The sequence below is a fragment of the Diplotaxodon limnothrissa genome, linkage group LG23 (assembly GCF_057381915.1).
Source record: "Diplotaxodon limnothrissa isolate DT_005_m linkage group LG23, D_limnothrissa_male_GT1.1, whole genome shotgun sequence".
In the NCBI taxonomy this organism is placed as follows: domain Eukaryota; kingdom Metazoa; phylum Chordata; class Actinopteri; order Cichliformes; family Cichlidae; genus Diplotaxodon; species Diplotaxodon limnothrissa.
In genome coordinates this window covers 25,352,324-25,375,881 of record NC_140617.1, presented here as the reverse complement: position 1 = coordinate 25,375,881, position 23,558 = coordinate 25,352,324, and the positions used below count along the sequence as shown (strand labels likewise).

The 23,558-nt window shown below is 40.8% G+C and overlaps 2 protein-coding genes across 2 annotated transcripts; both read right to left on the bottom strand.

The window, feature by feature from the left end:
- Nucleotides 1-209: 209 nt before the first annotated feature.
- Nucleotides 210-9,292, bottom strand: pwp2h (PWP2 small subunit processome component). Its single transcript, XM_085347511.1, has 21 exons — nt 9,174-9,292; nt 8,716-8,828; nt 7,980-8,074; nt 7,794-7,893; nt 6,286-6,429; nt 6,069-6,204; nt 5,733-5,977; nt 5,049-5,192; nt 4,893-4,963; nt 4,640-4,776; nt 4,278-4,426; nt 4,028-4,175; nt 3,761-3,911; nt 2,560-2,740; nt 2,317-2,464; nt 1,893-2,001; nt 1,452-1,517; nt 950-1,168; nt 708-858; nt 526-600; nt 210-444 (listed from the first exon to the last, which is right to left on the bottom strand). Exons 1-21 carry the CDS (start codon nt 9,189-9,191, stop codon nt 279-281), a joined length of 2,766 nt encoding a protein of 921 aa, XP_085203637.1. The 5' UTR covers nt 9,192-9,292; the 3' UTR covers nt 210-278.
- A 6,606-nt stretch (nt 9,293-15,898) lies between these two features.
- On the bottom strand, nt 15,899-21,517 carry pjvk (pejvakin). Its single transcript, XM_085348835.1, has 6 exons — nt 21,307-21,517; nt 19,336-19,531; nt 18,693-18,834; nt 17,365-17,482; nt 16,283-16,426; nt 15,899-16,200 (listed from the first exon to the last, which is right to left on the bottom strand). Exons 1-6 carry the CDS (start codon nt 21,515-21,517, stop codon nt 15,899-15,901), a joined length of 1,113 nt encoding a protein of 370 aa, XP_085204961.1.
- Nucleotides 21,518-23,558: the final 2,041 nt, after the last annotated feature.

The window sequence follows — 23,558 nt, the reverse complement described above, 5'->3', positions numbered from 1 at the left end:
ATTTTCCTAGAAAAAATATGGAGACGTCCAAGACCTTTGCATAATAATGTAAATAACATTTGCTTATAAATGTTCTATATATACGCTAACAAAAAAGAAATCAATAATAATAATAATTATAATCATACAGGGTGACATTTCATTAAACCAAATAAAACCATCCACAGTTATATATGAATTTAATTATAAAAGAACTCTAAAACATCACATCCAAGTACACAAAAATCTGTTTTTCTTTTACAGTTCAACATGTGTCATGCTGTGGCACTGAGGTGGCCCTACAGCATCATTTCTGCATCCTCTAAAGAAGCCTCGCTCATCTCCTCAGACAGCTCTTCATCCTCCTCCTCCTGGTCCTCTGTCTCCTCCTCAGCCGCCCTCTTTAAGCCTCTTTGCTTTGAGAGGGCCACGGCATAGCGGATGTTGTACATGTTGAAGTCGCAGCTACACAAACAAAGCACACATTCAGATCTGTTAAGCTGTATCTGGGCAAAGGCACAACATTTCAGAGGATCTGTAACTTACAGCTTGGAGAGGTCGTCGAAGTGCCTCTGGATGCTCTTCTGTAGCGCCTGCAGCGTGGGCAGGATGGCTCCAGACCTGCATGCCAAAGCAGATGCATTGAAAAATTTGTTGCTGTCATCTTCTGTTCACTTACAGTCATGCTGAACTGAATCTGTGATGTGAATGAGAGCCTGAGGACACACCTGTTCTTCAGTTTCTGTCCGTGCAGCATGAGCAGGTTCTGTGCCCAGGTCATATAGAACTGCAAGTGGCCCGACTTCTCCAAACACGTGGCGATGAAACCCAGCAGCTTCTCGACATAAATGTCAGGAAGAGAGCCGCAAACCACCGAGACTAGGCCAGAAGGACACACAACTCACATCACTCGGGCGTTTCCAAGTGAAAAAGGGAACTCAAAATGTTAAATAAGGTGAAATTCACTCACTCTGCTCATGTGGGACCTTCTCCAACACTTCCTGCTTGAGGGCTTTTTCGTTGAGTCTGAACGCCAGGACTATGGCCGACGCCCACTCCTGAAGGCGCAGCTGTTTGCGTATGCTGGCCGGTGTCACGTCTAGGTCCAGGTCGTACGGGTCGAAGACCAGTGACCCGTCAAGGGAGTAGACCAGCAGGCCCTCAGTGGTGGTGGCCGCCCAACTGCGACCTGAGGAGGAGGAGAACAACTTGACTAACCGGCCGACAAAGCTCGTCTGTAACGGGACGCATGCTTTTCATACATGCTTCATAAACGTGTCTGCTGCTGTCCAGCGAAGTTTGCTGCACGAGATTCAAACACCGTAATGGGAACAGCAAACAACATGAAAAACTGCTGTGATGACGGACAACATCAACATCATGAAGGACAACATCAGTGTTGTCTTCCATCATCCAGTGTTCACAGGATAACATTTTGAAACCATGCTCCAAGCTGTAATTCTGTCACCTACCAGTAGGGGAGAACCGCAGCGAGCTCACTCTGATCTCAGGTTTGAAGTGACGAGAACTCATGTCACCTTTAAGGATGAGCAGACACAAGAATCAGTGAGGGTCGATTCAAAAACATCAGTGAATAAGGCACAAGAGACTTTTTTGTAAAAGGCCTCATGATCCTAACAAAATACAATTACTTAATTACATGGAGGGCTGCCAAAATTATATCATAAAGTCAAGATCAACTCAAGGTCAAAATCAGAGAAAATGTCAAATTCCTGATCACCTAAATGAATCAAAATACATTAAAATCCTCACTTCTAAAGTTTATCGATTTTTAATTCTGGCGGTTTCAGTCCGATCACAGCAATAACCACTTCTGACCACTGCACCTTGTAGCAAACACACCACTTCCACACTTATAATAACTGGTCTGAGCCTTCGTGTGAGGGTTGTACCTCTCCTGACTCCAGGGAGGCTGATGCTGACTCCGTCTCCGTCCCCGGCTCCTTCATCCACCAGAGCCAGACTGCCGAACTCTGTCATCTTCCTCCTGTCCAGGAACTCCTGAAGGTGAAGCAGGACAACAGGATAAGCGAAACCTGTCATAATTAAAACCTCTTCAAGGACTAAAGATGCACATTTTCACGATGAAGCGTCCGATCCATCCATGTTTACTCATCTAGCATACGCTTTTAAAAAATGCCTTAAATTCCTATTTTGGGTTCACCTCGTCTCCTTAACCCCCCCCCCCCCCCAAAAAAAAAACCCTCAACCATCAACCATAGATCTGTTTTTCCAGGACAGCCGATGCTATTAAATATGTATGCTGCAGTCATGTGACATGGAAATAAACTCGCTGAGCAGACTGTGAGGTCGCACCTCCATAGCGTCGAAGGACAGGTTGCAGGAGATTTCAAACTTCTTTATGAGCATCTGCTCCTTGATGTTGTAGATGCAGACAAACTTGGCCTGACCCCCAGCCAAAACAGACTCCCCGTCCGCAGAGTAACACAGTGATGTAAACGACCTTAACGAGAGACAGAAGAAAAAAATAAAGTCACATTAAACGAGATGATTTGAACCAGTGGAATCAAACCTGAGGCTCAAATCCCATCCACTCACTTGCCCTTGGCGGACTGCTTGGCTGTGATTTTATCCGTCTCCTTGCGGCCTGTCTGCAGGTCGTGTCGTCCAGCAACGGAGCCGTTTTGTGTGGCCGTGTGCGGGTTCCAGAAAGAGATCTCACCGTTCAGAGTGGCCACAGCCAACTCCTGACCGTCGGGGCGGTACGTCACTGCCAAGCCTGAGGAACAAAAGACATTTAAATTTAAAAAATAAATAAATAAAAAAACACAGTGAGGGAGGCAGAATACAACATAGACATATACAACAAACAAAAGCACAGAGAGAACTCGCCCTGAAGGGCTATGCTGAAACTTGATGTTTTATGCTGATGTCAGCACTAACAATAAAAATCCAGTACAGTGTATAAATGTTTTTCTGTTACTGTGAAGTCACATGATGTTGTAGAGCTCAGCCAAAGAAAGTGCTGATGTCCCAAAATGACTGTTATTTTATAATCCAAAGGAAACTATAAAGCCTTTAAATAAATTCGTGTGACCATGAACTTTGACCTTGAAACATTGCATAGTAAAATGGTTTATTTTATCATCTTTACCTATATAATCAGAGCAAAACTGGCTAAAATCTTTGGCTTCTATAAGCTGCAAAAAGTTTAAGATAAATTTAAGGATATATTCATGCACACGTGTAATTTTACAAAACTTCATGGGGTCATAGTGACATTATAGGGCATCGTATTGAAAAAACAAGAAGTGTTGTACAGCTCTCTCTATGCCCTTTCATATGATATATCACTTGATAACTTTTATTTAAATTTTTTTCAACATTGACTTTGCTAACAATGAAGGTCAAGGCCAAATGCATAGCAAACCTAGGTAGTCAAGGCCTAGTATATTTTTGGGAAGTTTGAAGACGATCCATAAAAAGTCGTTACTGATTTTCAGTTTGGTGTGACCTTGACTTGGACGCAGTTTTCACCCAAATGAAATAAGCTTGAGCTGTTTGTAGTATCTACCGTCACACAAAAGGTTGGAACATGATATCTTAAAAACTGTGGACGCTAGACTGCTGACAAACAGACAAACATTACAAAAGAAACAAAACCAACTTAAAAGCAACTTGAATCTTTCAATCTGTCCCCCCTCCCCTAGTGGCGGCATAAAAAAACAAAACAAAAACAAAACAAAACACCCAAATCACAAGACGATCACTGATGGCTTCACGAAGGATCTGAATTTACCATCAGATGTGAGGGGAAGCGTTTCCTTGGTCTGCCAGCTGTCCAGCATGTCCCACAGCCGAACGGTTCGGTCCCACGAGCAGCTGGCCAGGACGGACTGAACCGGACTGAAACAGAGGCAGCTCACCGGACCCTCGTGACCCGCCAGGACCTGTCCGGTCGCAGGAAGGAAGTGTTAATCTGAGGGATCCTGGCAGCTTCAATCAAGTTAGTCTGTCTCATAAGGAAGGATGAAAAAGCGTAATTAAAAAGAAGCATGATGCCTACCTCTAGCAGCCTGCCTGTCTGCATAGACCAGAGGAAGATCTCAAAGGAATCCTGAGCTCCTGCGCTCACCAGCTCCCCACTGGCATCTACTGCGAGGGAGGAGAACTGCGCAGGCCGAGGCGACGTAAAAGTCCTGAAGTTTCGGTATCTGCCAAAAAAAAAAAAAAAAAAACCCAAAACAACATTACAGGAATACATTCTCAACCATCTTTTAAAAGAATACACCCCCGTCCTTGCCGCCAGCGCCCACCTGTGCAGGTCGAAGGCTCGGACCGTCCCGTCCAGAGAAGCGCTGACGATGACGAAGCCGCTGGAGGTGAAGGTGACGTTAGTGACGCTGCTGGTGTGTTCGGTAAATGTGACAAAGCAGAGGCCGGTGTTGGTGTTCCACACTTTCACCTGCAGGAATTTATTAACACAGTGTGGAGTCAGAGACGAGACCTTGAGTCTTCATTTATCTGGTATTGAACTAATGATTGGATTCAGGTATGTTGATTCAGGGTGATATCTAAAACCTGCAGGACACCGGCCCTTGAGGCCTGGAGTTTCCCACCCCTGTTCTCCTGTCTCAGCATGGACACATGAAGTTAAAGGCTTCACTCTGAGACTCACTTTGCTGTCGTCCCCTCCCGTCACGATGTACTGTCCGTCTGGAGAGTAAGCCAGCGACGCCATGTTGTTGAAGTGTCCCTGCTGCTTGAACACGTACGACTCACTCTGCCACTCCCACACCAGCAGCTGGCCCATCCCTGAAACAGTCGATGTGTTTACCTTTTGAGTTTTACTCTGCAACACCAGTAAGCTAACGCGCGCGCACACACACACACACACACACACACACACGTAAAAACAAACAAATTCTTACGCGAGCACCCAAAGCCGATCCAGTCTCCGGAGCTGTTTATAGCCACCGAGGCAATCCTCTGGTCTGAAATACTGCAGGGAGACACATCCACACGGTTAGATGAGAAAACACATCTGTCCTGTAACTTTTTAAACCCAACCACAGCTTTTCCCTCACCTCAGGGAGTGAATGAGGTTAAACTCTGGAAGTTCGTGCAGGTGGAATATCCCAGAGGCGAAGCCTGTGACCAGGATGTGGTTCGGTTTGTGGTACGCAGCAGCAGTCAAGTTGTTAAAATCCCCTTCTTTGTTGAAAAAGTGTCTGAATGTGGAAACAAAAGGCTGTTTTTAGATCTCACTAAAATCCTAATGCCAGCATTGTCTTCCATTAATGTTACAGAGCTGGATATTCATAATAAATAAAGCCAGAGCTTAAAATAGTGAGGTAAGCATGCAAAACTAACCCCTCTGAGCAAAAAGCTCAAGAATCAGCAAGTTCTTACAAACCAAACAAAGCTAGAATGTGTTTTCCAGCCCTGAAAATTTAACATGGATTCTTCCTGTAATTATGTAGTTATGAAAGCTCATAAATGTTTCAAACAAATCAGACAAAAACAGAAAACGCTGATCCATCCCTGTGAAATTGAAGGGCCGGTAACTGAAAATATTCACAATATGAAGGTAAAAGCTTATATGACATCATTAAATATACTGAAGTTGTTAGCACCCAAAAAAAACCTCATTTGATTTAACTGATTAAACTAATAAATAAAAATAAATATGTAAACTTTAGCAGTTATAAAATCAGAATTGCAATTAGAGAAAAATCAGGAAAAGAATCGGGAAATTGGAGGTGTCTTACTTGCTCATCATCTTGTATCGAACATTCTTCTTCTTCTCTCTCTCTTTGGCGGTTTCAACTTTCCCTCTGATCACCTCTCCCTCCTCTCCCTCCACCTTGTCCCTCTCCTCGCTCTCCTCTTCTTCCTCTTCCTCCCCTTGTCTCGGGAGCTTGGGTTTGTCCTGGCTCTTCTTCAGAATGAGGCCGTCCAGCTCGGTGTCGCTCTCCCACACACACAGCGTCCCGTCCTGGCTCACTGTGTACAGCTGAGTAAACATGCACAAGAGGGATGAACACACAGAACCACACCTACAAACACATATATGTATATATGTAGATTAGCAGAAGTAAACCTACATCTAAGCTGTCCTTTTCAAAGAAACAGCCTACGACGATGTCCTTGTGTCCACCCAGGGAGTAGTAGATCAGGTTGGCCCAGCGCTCTGCACCGAACACCCACGTCGACATGTCTTTGCTGCCCACCACAAAACACCTGGAAGAAAAACGCCACAATCACAATGTATTCCAGTCCAATTACAGGCTTCTTCTGCACTCTCATGTTTGACAAACTCACTTGGAGTCGTCTGTCCAGTCGATGCAGGTGGTTTCATCGTAGGGACCGTAGTAGCTCTTGTCTAAGACAAAGGCATTAAACTCTCGCTTCTTCCCAGGAGCGTGGTACATCAGAGCCACGTTTTCCTTTGTTACAATGAACTTCCTACAAATTAAAAATGCAGCAAACAGTCGTCAGAATAATTTTTGTTCTCTCCAGATAATGATTTTACAGCACACGTCTTTAATGACTTTAAAAAAAAAAAAGAAGTGGATGCACAGGTTTGAATTTATTTGGGATTTTCTTCGATCCACAGAGACCTCCACTCATGTTTGCTTAAATGTCCCTGAGTAAGCCGCACCTTGATCAGACACGTTTGGAGCCTTCAACAATCCAGTGGTATAACCTGGCACAGACCCGGCTTTTAAGTGTAGTCCACAAATTTCCAAAAGGGTGGAGGTCGGGGTTTTGGGAAAGCCATTCCAGAAGCTTAATATTTGTTTTATTAATTTAAAAATAATAGCTTAATCTCACAATCTCACATCTTAAGTTCACATTCACTCCTACAAACATACCTGTTATCATCGTGGCCAAGCTCAATTTCTATCTGGTCTTACCATAAAACGTTTTGACTTGTCCATGTGAGCATCTGCAAATTTCAGTTGCGCTTAAATGTGTCAATTTTGGAGTATGGGCTTCTCTCTTGGTCGACACCGTCTCAGTCAATGGTGATGTAAATCTGACTTCACCTTGGAAAGACTTGAGCCTTGGTGGTTCCTGAACATCCTAACCAATTTCCTCTCATCTGAGGGTCACAGTTTGGGTCTGCTTCCTATTAAAAGGCCTTGTCAAGTTAAAAGATATTGCTGAACCTTCAGCACCACTTATTAAAAGATTCAAGTGGGTGAATGTATACATTACAGCCTGTATCTATGTGCTTGAACCTGTGGGAATTACATCCATCTCTTCCGCTTATCCTTTTAAGGCAGGGTGCACCCTGGACAGGTCGCCAGTCTGTTGCAGGGCTAACACATAGAGACAGACAACCATTCACACTTGCATTCACACCTATTGGCAATTTAGACCTACCAATTAACCTAACCACACTAACTGCATGTCTTTGGACTGTGGGAAGAAGCTGGAGTACCCAGAAAGAACCCACGCAAACATGGGGAGAACATACAAACTCCACACAGAAACACCCCGGCCTGATGGTGGCAACAGTGCTGACCACCGTGCATGTGAATTACAGAAAATCCAAAATAAATTTAAACTTGTGCACCCAGTTCTTGCTTTTTTTGAAGTCATTAAAGACGTGTGCTGTACAATCATTCCACTCTGGATGAAGATCTGGATGAAGATCAGTTTAAAGAAATCATTAAAATCCTGAAATTACCATCACATTCACGCCTATGATGAGTGGATGTAAACGTCCGACTACAACTGTCATATAAACTCTGCTGAGCTGTGTCTTACTAACACCAAGAAGAAGTAGTGCAAAATGCGTCGCACAGTTTGAACGTCCTTACCTTCCATCAGGTGAGAAGCGGATGCTGCTCACAGGTTTGTGAAAGTGGAAATGATGAAGGATGGCTCTGGTGATGAGACTGACCAGCACCGCTGCACCATCTGTTTGACACAAACATGATCAGACACGCTTGGATTTTGTTCTCGTCCGAGTCCTGAAGAAGACCTTAACTGTAAATATTTTGTACCTTCATCCACAACGATCGCCAGGCTCCCATCAGGAGAGAGACCCACACAGGTTATATTCTTTGTCGTGGAGAACGGCAACGTCTCAGACGTGTTGCTGCAGGGCAGAGATTAAAAACACATCAGTCTTATTTTCATTATTTTTAAGATAAGGTGACTTTAATGGTTACTTACTATGCTTTTTCTTACTTTATGACATATATGAAATGTTTATGTGTGCAAATGTAGACAGAGTTTCAAATAAGAAGGCAAATGTGAAAATAATCCTACCAATAGCACAAACTTTACCTGGAGCCCCTCTGCAGGCTTCCAGAAGTTGGCAAATTAGAGGAAAAATGTGCTTTTAGGCAGGAAGGGATAAAGATGTCAAGTGACAGAAGCCAAAAGGGCAAAGGGTTCAGAAGAGAATCATGCAAAGCTACTTCAGTGTAGATTTATCATGACAAATACAACTTTTAGATGCAACTGAATGGAAAATATAATTTATTTTTCATTATCCTACCCCACCTGCACACTGAAACCTATACTGCAGCACAATCAGTTGTATTTTAATGTGGACACCATGAAAAAAAAAAAAAGTCCGAATACTTTTAAGTGACCACAAAAAACAGTGCATGCAACTCTTCTCTTTGCAGATCCAATAACATCTAGACGCTGGACACTGCATCCAGATGTTGTAGGACAGGACTTTACAGATAACCCTTTCCTGTATGTGTCCTATACCACTGTTTGTCTTACTTCTTCAGGTCGAAGACAGAGATTCTGTTCCCAACTGGACTGATAACAACGTTGCCATCTCTGGAGAAGTTCAAATTTCCCTGGCGATAGACTGCGCCGAGCAAATTGGAAAACTACAAAATAAAAAAAAAGTGATTTTACTTTTGATCATCAGCCAAGTGTATGCAGTTCCTGTCAAAACGTGGGAATTCAACACATTCAGAGGCAGATTCATTAAACTGTATTAAAACACAGACACACACGCACAACTAAACCGATATTTTGTTATTATATACACAAGCCGAAATAATTATGAATGATATACCATTGAAAGCAAAAAACACTTGAATGTTTACAGCACTTCCAACATCGAAAAACTTATTAAGTCTAAAACTTTTTAAATGGAGTTTGGTCTGACACGCATTCCCGCTACCAAAGCATCGCGACTATAGCAAAGTCGCTAACAGCAGCGCACTTACCCTATAAGCAAACTTCATTTTACTAAATATTCATTAACTTCAGAACATTAATCTTCTTTTTAACTCTTTATAAATCCCAGGACTATGAACGTGAGACCAACATGCTTCTTCTTCCTCCACACGTGTGATGCGTTTTGTTGACAGTCGACACATCCGGTTTGAGTTGACTTGGAAAACTGCACGGCGCCCTCTGGTGACAAGGAGGTTAAAGTACAAGGTTTTAACATAAAAAAGGGGTTTGACTACATGCATAGCTCCCCCCTTCATAACATGTGTATCCACCTGTATAGGCCAGACCTTTTTTTAGAACTCATAAATCTGGATGGTGACAAATAATGTTGGACTGTTGATGTAGATGTTGGAGGTGACTGTGTTATCTGTGTTATTTTAATAATATTAATGTTTTTTAATCAGTCATGTTTATGCAACTAAAGATCATTTTGGAAGTAGAGCAAGATAGTATATGTGCTAGATGTCATTATAGCACATATATAGAGTTATTTAGTCTTTATCCTTCAGATGGCAATTACTCCACAGTGTTGTTAGAGGAGGCGAGAGTATCTTCTCTGACACTGGTAATAAACTGCTTTTATCACTGGTAATAAACTGCTTTTATTACCAGTTTATTTCTCAGTTGGGGACTCACACCCTCAATTTATCTAAGTTAAAGTCAGACACATGGCCATTACCCCGCATGGTTGCACACCGACGTGTTATTCTCAAGATGGGATTTCTGAAGGGAGACTTATGTAAGTATTGGTCACTGGCAGAGACAGTATTTGACCAAGTATCCCAGAGCACGATGTTCAGCTTAAAATAAATATGCAATACTTCTTAAGAATAAAGTAAACAAATTCTAAAGCTATCTTAAAGGTACTTTTTATGATTAACACTGGCAGAATTTGACTACATCTTTTACCACTGGGGGCAGTGTTTCACTAGTGGTTTTCATTACCTGTGCTGATGCGTAACTTATGACAACCTGTTTCTTTTTTGCTCTCCCCATTTCCCCAAGGTGGCTTTATCTTTCCCCAGGTCTTTGTGGTTAATCTGCTTTTTAAATAACACCGGGTACAATATTGGTAATATGTGTGTTGTCAAAGGAGCTTGCAAAAAAAAGCGTCTGGACTTCTTTAAGTTGCTTGAAGACGTTTCACCTCTCATCCGAGAAGCTTCTTCAGTTCTAAGGTCAAATGATGGAGAGTCCCAGATATAAACCTAGTGGGAGTGACCCCCCACAGAGGGACAAAAGGACCCCCTGATGATCCTCTAATCGCCTGAGCCAAGGTGGGAAACTGGGCGTGGGTCCCAATCAGCCAGAGTTTCGGGTGTGTTCATTGTGAAACCTGGCCCCACCTTATCATGCGAATTCCTGAGGTCAGATGGCCCAGGATGTGAGTGGGCATTAAGGCGTCTGGGAAGGGATCTCAAAACTGGATTATAGATGGCAGAGAGTTGGTGTCGTAAACCCCCGCCTCTGTTCAAAGATGGTCGCTCACAGTGGACATAGATGGCTTCTTTCACTCCTCTTTCAAACCATCTGTCCTCTCTGTCCAAAATGTGAACATTGGCATCCTCGAAAGAGTGTCCTTTATCCTTAAGATGCAGATGGATTGGGACCCACGCCCAGTTTCCTACCTTGGCTCAGGCGATTAGAGGATCATCAGGGGGTCCTTTTGTCCCTCTGTGGGGGGTCACTCCCACTAGGTTTATATCTGGGACTCTCCACCATTTGACCTTAGAACTGAAGAAGCTTCTCGGATGAGAGGTGAAACGTCTTCAAGCAACTTAAAGAAGTCCAGACGCTTTTCTTTGCAAGCTCCTTTGACTACGATGACCTGGATGACTGAGAACCTTCACAGAAATATGTGTGTTGTTTTCTTTATCTTTTTTTTTCACTGGAAAGCACTTTCGTCAACCATGTTGCTTTTAAAGTGCTCTATAAATAAAGTTGGATTGGATTTTAAAATAAAAGTTGAGCTGATTTTAATGTATTACAAGGAGTGTTTTTCATTATTATTTTTTAAATAAACATACAGTGTTTATATTAAATGCTGTACTAGGATTAAGCTCAAGGATGATAAAAGGTCATGTGATTTTGTTGCATTCAATTTGTATGCAGCAAAATGAAAAACAAGTTACCACATGTTGTTTTTTAATTTGGTAATTAATTGATAAAATGTTAAAGTGGATCTGACAGCGGTGGATGGCGAGCCATGCACACCGGCGCCAAATAACTCACAAACCACAGCTGACATGAGTTGGATATAAACAAAGTATATCATGTAAATAAAGTATATCAGCCAACATACTGGACACTGTTCTGCTGAACAAACACATATTATCCAATATTGTAGCTGGTGTTATTTAACCCTCTGAGGTCCAGGGTATAATTGGCCGTTTTTGACTACTTTTGATTTTACCTCTACATTTCAACTTTAAAAACTGTTTATCTTGCCTTGTCATCATTATTTGTTTATCATTATTTTCAGCACAACCTCAAATATCTGAAATTTGAGTTATTTTTTCATTTTGGCATACCATATTAGCACAATTGATATAATTTCAGACAAAAAATTAAAAATCAGAGTAGAAAAAAGTTATATTTTTTTACTATAAAACCCACAAACATGTTTAACAAATAATTTTCATAACTTGAAATGCAAATAGAAATCGTACATTTGTAAAAATTATGCACAAGTTTTGCAAACAACAAAGTTATAAGGTACTATTTACCTAAAAATGCAATCAAGGCCTCAGGCATTTTTTTATATAACCATTTAAATCTATTTACAGAACAATCAGGTGTGCTGCATCAAATAAAAAGGTACACAAATTATTTGTGCCAGTCCAAAAAAATAAATAAAAATAGTTTGTGTCCAGTATAAGACAGAGGAGAATACCAAACCCTGCAGGTCTGACAGCAGGAGGTGCATCAGTCCTGTTTTCCATGTGGGAACAGCGTTTACACTGGAATCTGCCTTTGGTGGCTTTTTTGGAACAAATGTGACATTCACTAGTATATCTGACGCACAATACCAAACAATAACTACACAACACACTAACTACAGCCTCCAAACACGCTAAACGTCACTAATGTCGCTCTGAAAACTCTCTCTCTCTTTCTTTCGATCGCCCGCTTTCCGTCGCGGGTGTCACTCCTAAAACGTCCCCCTCTCCCGAAACAACCAAGTGTCACATGTTGCCATATAATTTTTTGGATTGGCTGACATGGTAAATTTTAACACCAATAGGGAAGGGGTGTTTTTTTCTTTTTTCACTCGCAAGCGGAGAGTGTTTGCTGTCCACAGAAAACGCAGTTTTTTCCGTTCTTCCCGCTGTAAACACCGCGGTTTTGTTCAGAAAAAAACATGGCGTGAATTTTTTTTTTATCATAACTGGTTTTACGTGGCCCATCGATACAATTCAAAAAATGTCGACCCAAGTTGAAATGGAGACTCTGAGTTGCTGCATCTTGTAGCTGTGTAGTCTTAAATTGGTCATGTGATTTTGACACGCTGGTGCATCAGTCAACCCCAGAGGGTTAAAGGTAGGGTTGCCAACCGTCCCTTAAAATACGGAATCGTCCCGTATTTAGAAACAAAAGTACACGTCCCGTATTGAGCTAATAAGGGACGCACTTTGTCCCGTAATACAGTGAGAATCAAAAGTAGTCTATAAATGTTAATGGAATTAACACTTTGTTTGAAAACATAATTCCCAGCCCCTCTCCTGCTTTGTGACCAATGCGCTGACAGCACACTTATGACAATTCGAATATGACAAGTCAGATTATCGCTTATCTCATTGGTCGAGGAAAGGTCGCTTACGGAGAAAATACCGGAAGACAACAGATGACCACAACAAGAAGCATGGCCAACAGGGAAACAAACGCCGACTCTGCGGTGCAAGTCTCGGACGACAGTACACCTAAAGCTGGGCAGACACTGTGCGATTTTTTCAGTCACGTTATTCAGCTCCTGCTCAAACTGCACGATTGACTCGCAGGGGTTAGAAGTTGGTAGGTCACGATGCAGGTCTCACACTATACCGCCCGATGCTCTGATGCGACCTGAGTGCTCACACTGTGCCTCCATAAAATGAAGGTTATAACAGAAAATCTGTCGCTCGCTCTCTCTGTCTGTCTTTCACTCACACAGACACACCACCACCATCAACTTTGCTAAATTGCTAATGAAAAACATGATCAGGCAGCTGTGATTGAGCAGCAGTGTAGATCCAACTATTTTCACGGTTGTTGTGGTCGTGATAATTTTGTGAGGCCACATCGAAAAGGCTCGGATGAGCTTTTCAAAGTTCTACAAGTTGTGCCTCCATCGCTTGTGTCCAGATCACACGCTGCACAGCCGTGCTGCTCCGTCTTTTTCACGGCGTTTACGTGTTTGCGCGCGAGCAGTGTGAGCGGCTCACGAGCGATTGATGATCGGGAGCTGGTCGTGAGGTGTTAATCACTTCTCGTTACCCCACGTATACTACACGATGCACGATGAAGGCCAAAATCGGTCCGATCACTCAAAAATCGGCTCAAAATGGGCCTAAAACCGCACAGTGTGAGCCCAGCGTTAGAGCAGCAATGTTTGTTCCCCTCAGAGAAAGGGAAGAATGGGAAAAGGAAAACACCTGGCTGGAAAAAGTTAATATGGGCATGTGCAGTGAATATCAGCGCTATGTGGCCAGAAGTGTGATAATATAATTTATTTTGTGTAATAAACGACTGCAAGGATAGATGATTACAACAAATAGATGACTAATACATAAAAGTAATACATAGATGAATAATGATGATGAGTTATGATGCGTAATCATGGGAACAAGCGGGTTTTCAAACGGGAGCAGCTGATTAGCATTAGAAAAGCTGAAATAATACCTCAGCTGAAGCCAATTGTACTAAATGTACACTGTTACAAGAATATTTTTCTTTCTATTGTTTTCTATTATTTTAAGTTAAGCAGGACAGAGTGCTTTTAAAGAAAGATTTACTTATATTCTCAAAAGTTAAGCATGACAGGCTTCTGTTTAAGAAAGAGACCTGTTTTACTGTGTTAATGTTGTCATTTTGAGCTAAAAATAAATGGCTAAATGATCATTTGTTTCACATGTGTTCATATCACAAAGAATACACATCTACTTAAATCAAATTCAAGTCAAAGGGTTAAAAAAATAATTTCACACACAAAAAAAGAGCTAGAAAATTCACCACACTGGGAAGGGTGAAGACAACTGGGTCGCCCGGCCCTGGCCACGAGGTGTCCCTTATTTATTTTTCAGGGAGTTGGCAACCCTAGTTAAAGGTGCAGTGTGCACAATCTCACCACTAGATGTCAGTAGATGTGCCACAATTCAATTTTGAGGCAGTGATTCTGCTCACAACTTTGCCACTCACTCTCACTTTGGGTTGTGTCTAACCCTCATCTCCTTGCCTTTTTTGAAGAATAATTTTCTTCTTTTTTTTTGTACAATTTATTTTCAATAACACGAGAGTCATCATTATGCTGATCAGGTGTGTTCAAGCCTTAACAAAATGAATCTACTTTTCATTGGCATATGGAGAGAAAAATAAGATAAAGATCAAGCTTTCTGCAATACCTGAAACACCAGCGGAGCTACTGAAAATCAGTATCAATATTAAACTATATACTATTGTGTGTATTTTGTGAGTGTAAAAAAAGAGAAATTACACTTTATTAATTTTCTTCCTGTCTGCAGGCCATTAATAATACATTTTAAGGTAGAAACGACGGGCCACCTACAGCCATGATTGGCCACAGGGGCCAGACTTTGGACATGCCTGGGTTACACTGACTCATTGCACCATCTTGTGGTACAAATTGTTATTACACAAAAAGTGCAGCATGGCTCTCTTTAAATGTACATACATAGACTTTAAGCCATACAAAATATTTGAAAGTAGAACTTACTTTTTTACATATTTTTCATTCTTACATCTTTCAGATCATCAGACAGATTTTAATATCAGACAAAGGTAACCTGAGTAAATTAAAAATTCAGTTTTTAAACAACGATTTCATTTATTAAAGCAAATTAACTCTATTAAGGGAAAAATTCTATCCAAACCTACCTGGCACAGCATTTTACAGTTTCAAGTACCTTTAATGATGTGTTCAACCGGGTGTTCACTTAAATAATAAGTTAAAATAAGAACAGAAAGATAGAAATATGTTACCCCTAAAACATCTTATTTTCCTAGTAAAAAGACATACAGCCTTGATAATAGTAGATTAGGACATAACTATTGCTGACTTTATGGCTCTTGTGTAGTTGTGTTTCTTAGCATGTTAGAAGTGCATGTCTTTAAATAAAACAATCCCAAAGGAACAAAAATAATTTTTTAAACTGAAATTCAAGCGAGACAAATTTAAAACAGAAACTCAACATCAGTGACACACTTGGAACTTGTTCCTCACTGGCCTTCACACGATCCCTCCTCCTATCTATTTTTAATACCCTCAGTTAATAATAAATCAGCTGGCAGCTACAGTACACACACAGCACACGTGCAGAAATGTGCCGGTGCCAGTGGGAAACTGAAAATGATACACCACAAAGGTACGGATAGCACCAGGTTTATGTTTACATCTTTTACTGGATCACTTGGCTGCAGCTGAAGACATGGTGTGTTGAGGCTGTCGGCAGGAGTGATAAACAGTCGCACTTGTATCACTTGTGAGAAAAAAAGGCCTTTTTCACCTCAAGGTTTTATGCCAGAGATCAAAACAGGGTACCACATGCAGCCGGACGTATTTCTGGCCCCCAGTCGAGCACTCCAGGCAGCCGTACACGGTTTCCCGCCGTTGGTTGCCCATCCCGCAGAGTGCGCAGGGGCCCTTGGGGATGTTGTGTTTGAGGAGGTTGACCCTTGTATGTGAGCTTTCCCTCAAGTAAGCGGTGGAAATGTCCGTCATGCTGGCAGCCTTCTCGTAGTAGTCGGTCACCATGTCGTCCATGTAGGTGTCAGAGTGGGTGAGCTCTTCGAATGTTCGGTCATCTACACAGGGGTTGGATTACAGTGGACTCAGTCTATCAGAAGGATGGGTCAGTTTATTTAATGAAAAATACTGTAATCATACCTGCTCTAAAGGGGTTTCCGTAGATGATCCCAGAGAGGAAGCGGCGTAGTCGCCCCATGGAGAAGCGACCAATGAAACCACCAAGCTGCTCCCTGATCTGCTCACGCTCAAAGCCTCCCTGTGACTCCGGAGCCACACAAATATCTGACACACAGGAAGAAGAAAACCAGGCGATGTGCGTTGTTTATTATTATTTTTGTAACAAATCAAAATTTCATTATTGACTTTGTATATCTCTAATAACAACTTAGTCTATGGAATGCTGGAGTAAGATTTGTTATGGTTTTGCTATGCTAAAAGTTTATTCTTGCTGCAGTATCAAACACTTCAAAAACTTTAGTAGTTGTAGTAAGGGGTGGCCAGTGTGGAGACTGAACCTGGTCTAAAAGTTCCTTCAATGCCTGGACATTAGCTTGGATGCTGTGTTCAATCACTCAAAAACATTAAATTCTTATTTAAAACACTTTATGACTTCATTCCAAGACTTCAAATGTGTGTTCACTAGCTGGTACTGAAGTGTCAGAGTCCCTCTGTGATTTTCACTACAGGAACACAAGGAGTCACGCAGCCTAACAGGTAAAGTATCTGCCATCCGACACTTTATCCATTAGATAAAGTCCCAGAAATCCAGATGAGGTTACAGGCGTTGCCCAGCTGAAATTCAGAATAATTTGTTTCTAGATGATTTCATGAAACGTGTTATCAAACCAATTCAGTAATTAACGGATGTTTTTACAACCACCATCGTCCCAAATTGATGACAAGCTTCAAACACTCAAATAAATGTCACGCAGGCTCACAATTATGGTTTCAAATCATTTTGAGTATTTCATTTTTGACTGTTTCTGACCATTTAGACTTATTTCATCACTTACACTTCACGTAGTTCTTCATACAGATTTTGTCACCTTACCTGTTGACTATAAGTTCACCTGCTTTCATAGTGACAGTTAGCCTGCAAGGCTTTAAAGACTAAAGCTAAAACTTCAAAGGGTCAGACACTTCAAAGCCATTTGAAGTGCTTCATCTCATAAACATGAATTAATTGGCTAATTAACGATTGGCATGGTTTGCCCACCTACCAAGTCGTCCATCCAGTCGAACAAAGAGCTCACAGATGCTGAAGGCGATGGTGGTGTGAGCTGGGATGACAATGGCCTTGTCTCGACCTTTGGGGTTTCTGCCGTCGTCAATCTGAAACTGGAGCAAAGCAGGAAGCTGATAATTACACATGGAAAAGGCGGTTAAACGGAGAATTTGGGATTAGGTGAGGGAAAAATTATTGAGTTAGGGCTCGTTATTTTGAGTAAATGATTGGGAGATGGATTGTTCACTGCCCTTGACGCATTTGTTTTAAATATAAGTGTTATGAATTTAAGCATGGCCCCATTACATACATAGAGACATAAAGTTTATTTCTATAGCAGATTTTCAGAACAACTTCAGCTGATCAAAGTGCTGTACACATTATGCCAAAATATACATTAACGATTTACAATCACTAATTAAACTATAAATACACATACATAAACAATAAAAGTCAATAAAACTTATCTAAATAAACAATAATTTAAGTAAATAAGACTATTTGTGCAGTAAAAGCCAGGATACTGAGCTCAACTAGAACTGGCAGTGAGTGAAAGTAAGGAGTTTTATTTAAGAATATTTAAAAATATCTGTGAAGGTTCTCAGTCATCAAGGTCATCGTAGTCTAAGGAGCTTGGAAAGAAAAGCATCTGGACTTCTCTAAGTTTCCTTAAAGATGTTTCAACTCTCATCTGAGAAGCTTTTTCAGTTCTAAGCAACTGGTGGAGAGTCCCAGATTTTCAGCCATATGGGAACGTCCCCAAGAGGGTCATGGACCCCCTAATGATCCTTTATCTAATCACATGAGCCGAGGTGGGTCACAATCAGCCAAGGTTTCGGGTGAACCCATTGTGAAGCCTAGCCCCACCCTATTATGTGACTTACTGAGGTCAAATGGCCCAGGATGTGAGTGGGCGTTAAGACACATTAAAAATGGTTGAGTAATTGGGCAGCTCTTGTGTGAAAGAGTAAATTGTTCCACAGAATGGAGACAGCCACTGAAAAATCTAGTTTTTGAGGCTGGATCTAGGAACATTCAAGAGCAGTTGGTTTCCAAACATCAAGAGTGTAGGGCTTTAAAGGTTAAGTCAAGTAGGCTGGCACCAAATCACTGAGACTCTTAAAGACAAGTTTAGGTATCCCAGTAAAGGTGTAAAAGCATGAACTACTCTTTCTTCATCTTACCAAGGAAGCTTAATTTAAAAAACTCATCAAACAGCTAAAAAAAACTTATGAAAAGCCAGTAAACATTAATCTAATTCTAACCCTGGATGGGTCTTGGTCCTGGAGGGTGTTAAGATAAAACAACTACAGGTATTTTTACCCTCATGGTGGTCCCTCTCATGCCAGCATGCACGGTCAGAGAGCATTGACGCGTGGTGCGAATACTCTCCACGACAACACAGAGGACACTGCGTCCGCTCTCCTTTGACTGACGAATCAGGCAGTGATCCAGGTCCACCTTCCTGGAAGATCAAAAAATGAGAGCTTGAATTAAACATGAACTCATTAACACCTGTTAAAGTCAAGCAAGGCAACATCTCTGGCTTGTATTGTCCAATTGCATGTAGCCCCTGTATGTATGTATGAAGGTGTAGAATAACATGATTGTTTATACAGGGAAACCCTCTTCTCACATTCTCCGTGTAACAAAGAGGTCGAAGGTCAGACAACTTATTGTGGACATAAGGAGAATACTTCAATGCAGATACCTGAAATATCCGATTTACAAAGTGCCATAATTTAAGAACTTTTCCTAGGGTATTTTATGCTTACTTTTCAAATTGATAAATAATTGATTAAAGAAATATATCCTTCTACTTGATTATTAATAAAGCACTACCTCAAAGTAACTTCATCTAATCTGTATTGAGAAACTATCATGATATTGATGCTTTAACATCCAGCACATGTAGATAAAAGCCCCTGCTGAGCTGCTGTTATACCCTGTCTGTCAATGCATATACCTGGAGTTGAGTTCACGCAATAACGTTGGCACCTCCAGCTCGTGTTTGGTCACAATGCCAAAGGAGGCTTTTACAGCCACTGAGTCTGACCCGCTGATGTTGAACCCCACATCATTGATGATGTGGTTCCCTAACCGACCATTGAGAGCTACATCAGATTTATCTTCGTAGTTGAGGAGTTGGTAAGAGGAAACCCCTGCAAAAGAAAACAATAGTTAAGATTATGGTTAACTTATGCTTTTGTAAGCATTAACTGTAAGTAGGTCCGACTCCAGTCCCAACAGTAAAATGGTATCTGTTCATGCATAGGTTAAATAATACTTATATAACATATAACATATACTTTAACAATTAAAGTACATTTTAGAATATTTGTGGCAGCAGTGAAACATTTTTTATAGTGTTAAAATGTTTATTTAAGAAATTAACTGTTTTTTTTCTTAGAATGAAGAAAATTAATCATGTCTCAAAAACTTGAAAACTATAAAAATGTTTTATGTCTCACTCTAACAAACTACAGGAAGCCAAAGAACTCAAAGAACTATTTGTTATGACAAAAATTTTCAGAAGAGCGTCTCTGAATGTACAACATTCAACCTTGAAGCAGATGGGCAGCACCACATTGGTGGAGGAATTGCTTTATCAGTCAGATTAAGCTGGTGAATATATGCAGCTTTGATGTCCTTTTCACCACGGAAATAATCAAAGTTGTGATTCTCTGCACATTACTTTAAAATTATTGTCTAACTACAGTGAAAGTATTAACAACATGGCTGCTACGTGCTGAAAAATGCTTTCAGAATGACTGGCAATAGGCTTAGATTAGCTTGTTAGCCTTTTTTTGTCTGTTTTATTATTGCGTTAGATTGATAATACTCTGAAGAACTGTATAGTGATAAATAATAACAAGAAAACAGTTGGTTATCTATGTATGGATTAAAAGCTAGGAGCAAGGGGAGACAACTAGCCTAGCTAATAGTAAAGCTCCCAAATGAGCCATATTAGATGTTTTTCTGCTTGCTAACTAGCTAGCTTGTTAAGCTCCTGGGCTCCTACTCCACAAACATAAACAGTGGTCACCTCAGAAACATAACAAGCTACCAGATTTGCTCATGTGGGTTGTAAATGATTAGAGAAAACAAAGTTCGCCTAAGTTAAGATTTGTTGTGAAACCTAAAGATGACCATATTGCAAACATTACTTATTATAATTAAATAATATTAAGGCTAAAGATTATTAGAACCTACAGAAGTTCATTTGAAACTTTAGTGGAGGTAACAACGTTTTCAGATAGTAAATCAGATATGTTGGGTTTTATATTTCTTTTTGTCCATGTATCCATATAACATTTTAATTGAGGTTTTACTGACATAAAACCACTACAGACTACAGACATACTATGATCATTTTGCATCGCACTTTTTCACTTGCAGCCAATTGCAGACAAGCATGAGAAAACTACCGGTGACCATGGCAATCTGCTAGCAACAAAGCAATGACTGCAAAGTTTTTGGTGGGTTGCGTGACTATAAAGGCTTTATGCTTGTTTTATGGTTGCGTGGTTACATCTGTTTGGGGTGTTTGCCTACACAAAGCTTATAGATAAGCGTTTTCAGATTAGATTAGATAAAACGTTATTAATCCCTCGGGTGGGTTCCTCTGGGAAATTCAGCCTATGCAAATGTGTTCCCGTTCAGTCCTTAAGGCGTGTAGCTCATTGGTGCATAGGTTGCTTGGAATCAGCGAAAAAACATCAAAGATTTAAAAAATACTGTATGTAAATTAGAGACAGTGGCTGCAGTGGACAGCAGTCTTTATATATTCAACAAAATGCAGGAGCATGATACAATACTTAGAGTGGAATAAACTTATTTTTCCCCAATCTTAAACCTTTTAAAGGGAAAAGGCTCATGTTTCAACATAAAATTTAGTTATATTTACTCAGATATGAATTTTCTGACATTAATGTACCTGCTGTGATCTCTTTCTCGCCCACCAGGATGTCTTTCAGTGAGAAAGGTGTTGAGGCATACTTGTCCTTCTTCCAAAAATGCTTCCTCCTCTTTCTGGTAACCAGGCTGAGGGGCTGGTAGCGGTCAGCCTCACTCAGGCTCGGGACAGGGATCAACCTCCCTGTGTCTCCCACCTGCTTCACAAAGTTTTTGGTCGCTGCAGCAAACATTTCTAAAGATGCATAAATATCGAACCAGGTAAAAAAAACAGCTTGTACTCGACTGCTGGGTACCCTTTGCTTGTATTGGTTATGGTGAGGAGTGCTCTCTCTCAATGGGGAAGCTGATTCGGGAGTGTTCTTACAAACTCGTGAAATGTTAAATAATGCAGGGAATTTGTAAGGGAATATGGGACAGTGAGGTGTGTGTTAACCTGATAGGTTGCTGTAGGCCTGCACCTTCCTGTCACCTCACAAATAAGGTGGAAGAAGTAATTATAAGTGCCTGTTTTGTACTTTTTGCCATCTGTATTTGGAAAATTTGATTTTCAAGGCATACTTAAAGTATGGAAGTCTATTGCTATTAAGTATTAAAGGAATTATACAGATGGTATTGTTGCTACATGTTCCTCTTTGAGTCTAATACACGAAACATCTGCTATGGCCATTAGTCTATCTTCATTCAGCCTGAAAACGGTCTGGACTTTTTCTCTTTGTCAGGGATGCCTCTGTGGTTTTTGTAGGATTAAATGTTTTTGCATCTGAGCTTTTTTTAGTTTGGATAATGTCAACCTTTCTGACTGGTGGCTTCCACACACAGTGTGTCCTGCATGCATGATGGTGGGTTGATCTCTCCTGTGGTTGCACTGCTTTCTAGTCTATACAACCAGAAATAGTATGTTTGAAGGTTTAAAGCTTTCTTGCCACAGAAGCTAAAGACAGCGTTAGCTTTCTATGCATTACACTCCCTTTAATTTTTTAACTTTTAGGTCAAAAAAAGTCATGGATTTGCTTGTAAGTATTATTTTTGTGTTTAAAAAAAATCTTGCTGTAATTCACAGTTATATTGTTCTAAGTTGTAACCTCACCTTCTGTCACCAGTTTAGGCCATTTCATCAAGAAAACAAGACTCATTTTTGTACATAAAAATGTAGGTTTATGAGGTTAGGGTCGTATACCAGCTTTAACCATTGTGACAAATCACATTAATGAGAGTAAAACATGTACTATTGACATGCTCAGTCTTCCCAGAGAAAATCAACAGGCAACAAGGTTGTTTGACAGTCTAACCCCCATGACCTGAAGTGAAAAGGATATCTTCTCTAACCATTAGTCCATCACAGCAGGGAAAAAAGTGCACGGATATACAGAACCTGAGCTCTCATTTGACAGAGGAACTGACTTCCCATCTGCCTGAGTTTTTGTCCCTGGTGGCTTCATGATGAGAAATCAGCGTGTTCTTCAAGCACCTGAAACACTTCCTGTCTTGTTCAGCAAAGGAAACAAGTGAAATCCACCTCACCCACTGAGAGAAATGTTACTTTAGGAAGACCCTGACAACTCAGCTGAAGCTAATATTACTCATGAAAACAAACATATTCTAGTGGAGACAATGACAGAGGAGTCATGGTGTTTGTTTTGCCATCCACCTCTGGGACATCACTTTGGGGACTGAGGATCAGCTTGACATAGTGACTTGGCAAACAGCTTTTATCTGGAAAACAGATTGAATGGATGTAACATGCGCACCGTATACCGCTCCAGCTGGAGTGCACAGATGTTGGACAGATATATCAGGTTGATAGCAAAGTTTCTAACAAATTCCTTCTGGTACTAAACAAAGAGATAAGGATTTGTATAAACCGCTGTAAATGTAGTTTCATGTGGACACTAAATGTTCCCAAATTACACTGAAATCATCAGAAATCATCAGCTAGAGCAGCGGTCCCCAACCTTTTTTGCGCCACGGACCAATTTAATATCAGACTTTATTTTCAGGGATCAGCCTTTAAGGTGTCGCAGATAAATACAACAAAATAAAATGATACAAGCAAGACAAAAACTGTGGTATTTTGTAAATATAACAATAAACACAAATTCACTGTGTAGTTGTATTTAACTTTAACTGTATTAGCAGCGTCCTCCTTAAATGCGCCAACAACATTGAGAGCAACTTCTTCCTCTCTGCCCCTTAATGCTCTCTGGTTGCTATGGTAACACATAAATATTTCTTTCAAAATAAGACACACAAGTACAACTCGGGAAAAGACCC

Excerpts from the sequence above, each read along its gene's own strand:
- pwp2h (XM_085347511.1), bottom strand. Across the intron at positions 6,205-6,285 it reads GACTGGACAGACGACTCCAA|GTGTTTTGTGGTGGGCAGCA; the intron begins GTGAGTTTGTCA and ends TTTTTCTTCCAG. Across the intron at positions 3,912-4,027 it reads AGACAGGCAGGCTGCTAGAG|GTCCTGGCGGGTCACGAGGG; the intron begins GTAGGCATCATG and ends GCGACCGGACAG.
- pjvk (XM_085348835.1), bottom strand. The coding sequence starts at position 21,517 with ATGTTTGCTGCAGCGACCAAAAACTTTGTGAAGCAGGTGGGAGACACA. Across the intron at positions 17,483-18,692 it reads TGAGAGGGACCACCATGAGG|TTTCAGATTGACGACGGCAG; the intron begins GTAAAAATACCT and ends GCTTTGCTCCAG. Across the intron at positions 16,427-17,364 it reads TCGACTGGATGGACGACTTG|ATATTTGTGTGGCTCCGGAG; the intron begins GTAGGTGGGCAA and ends CCTGTGTGTCAG.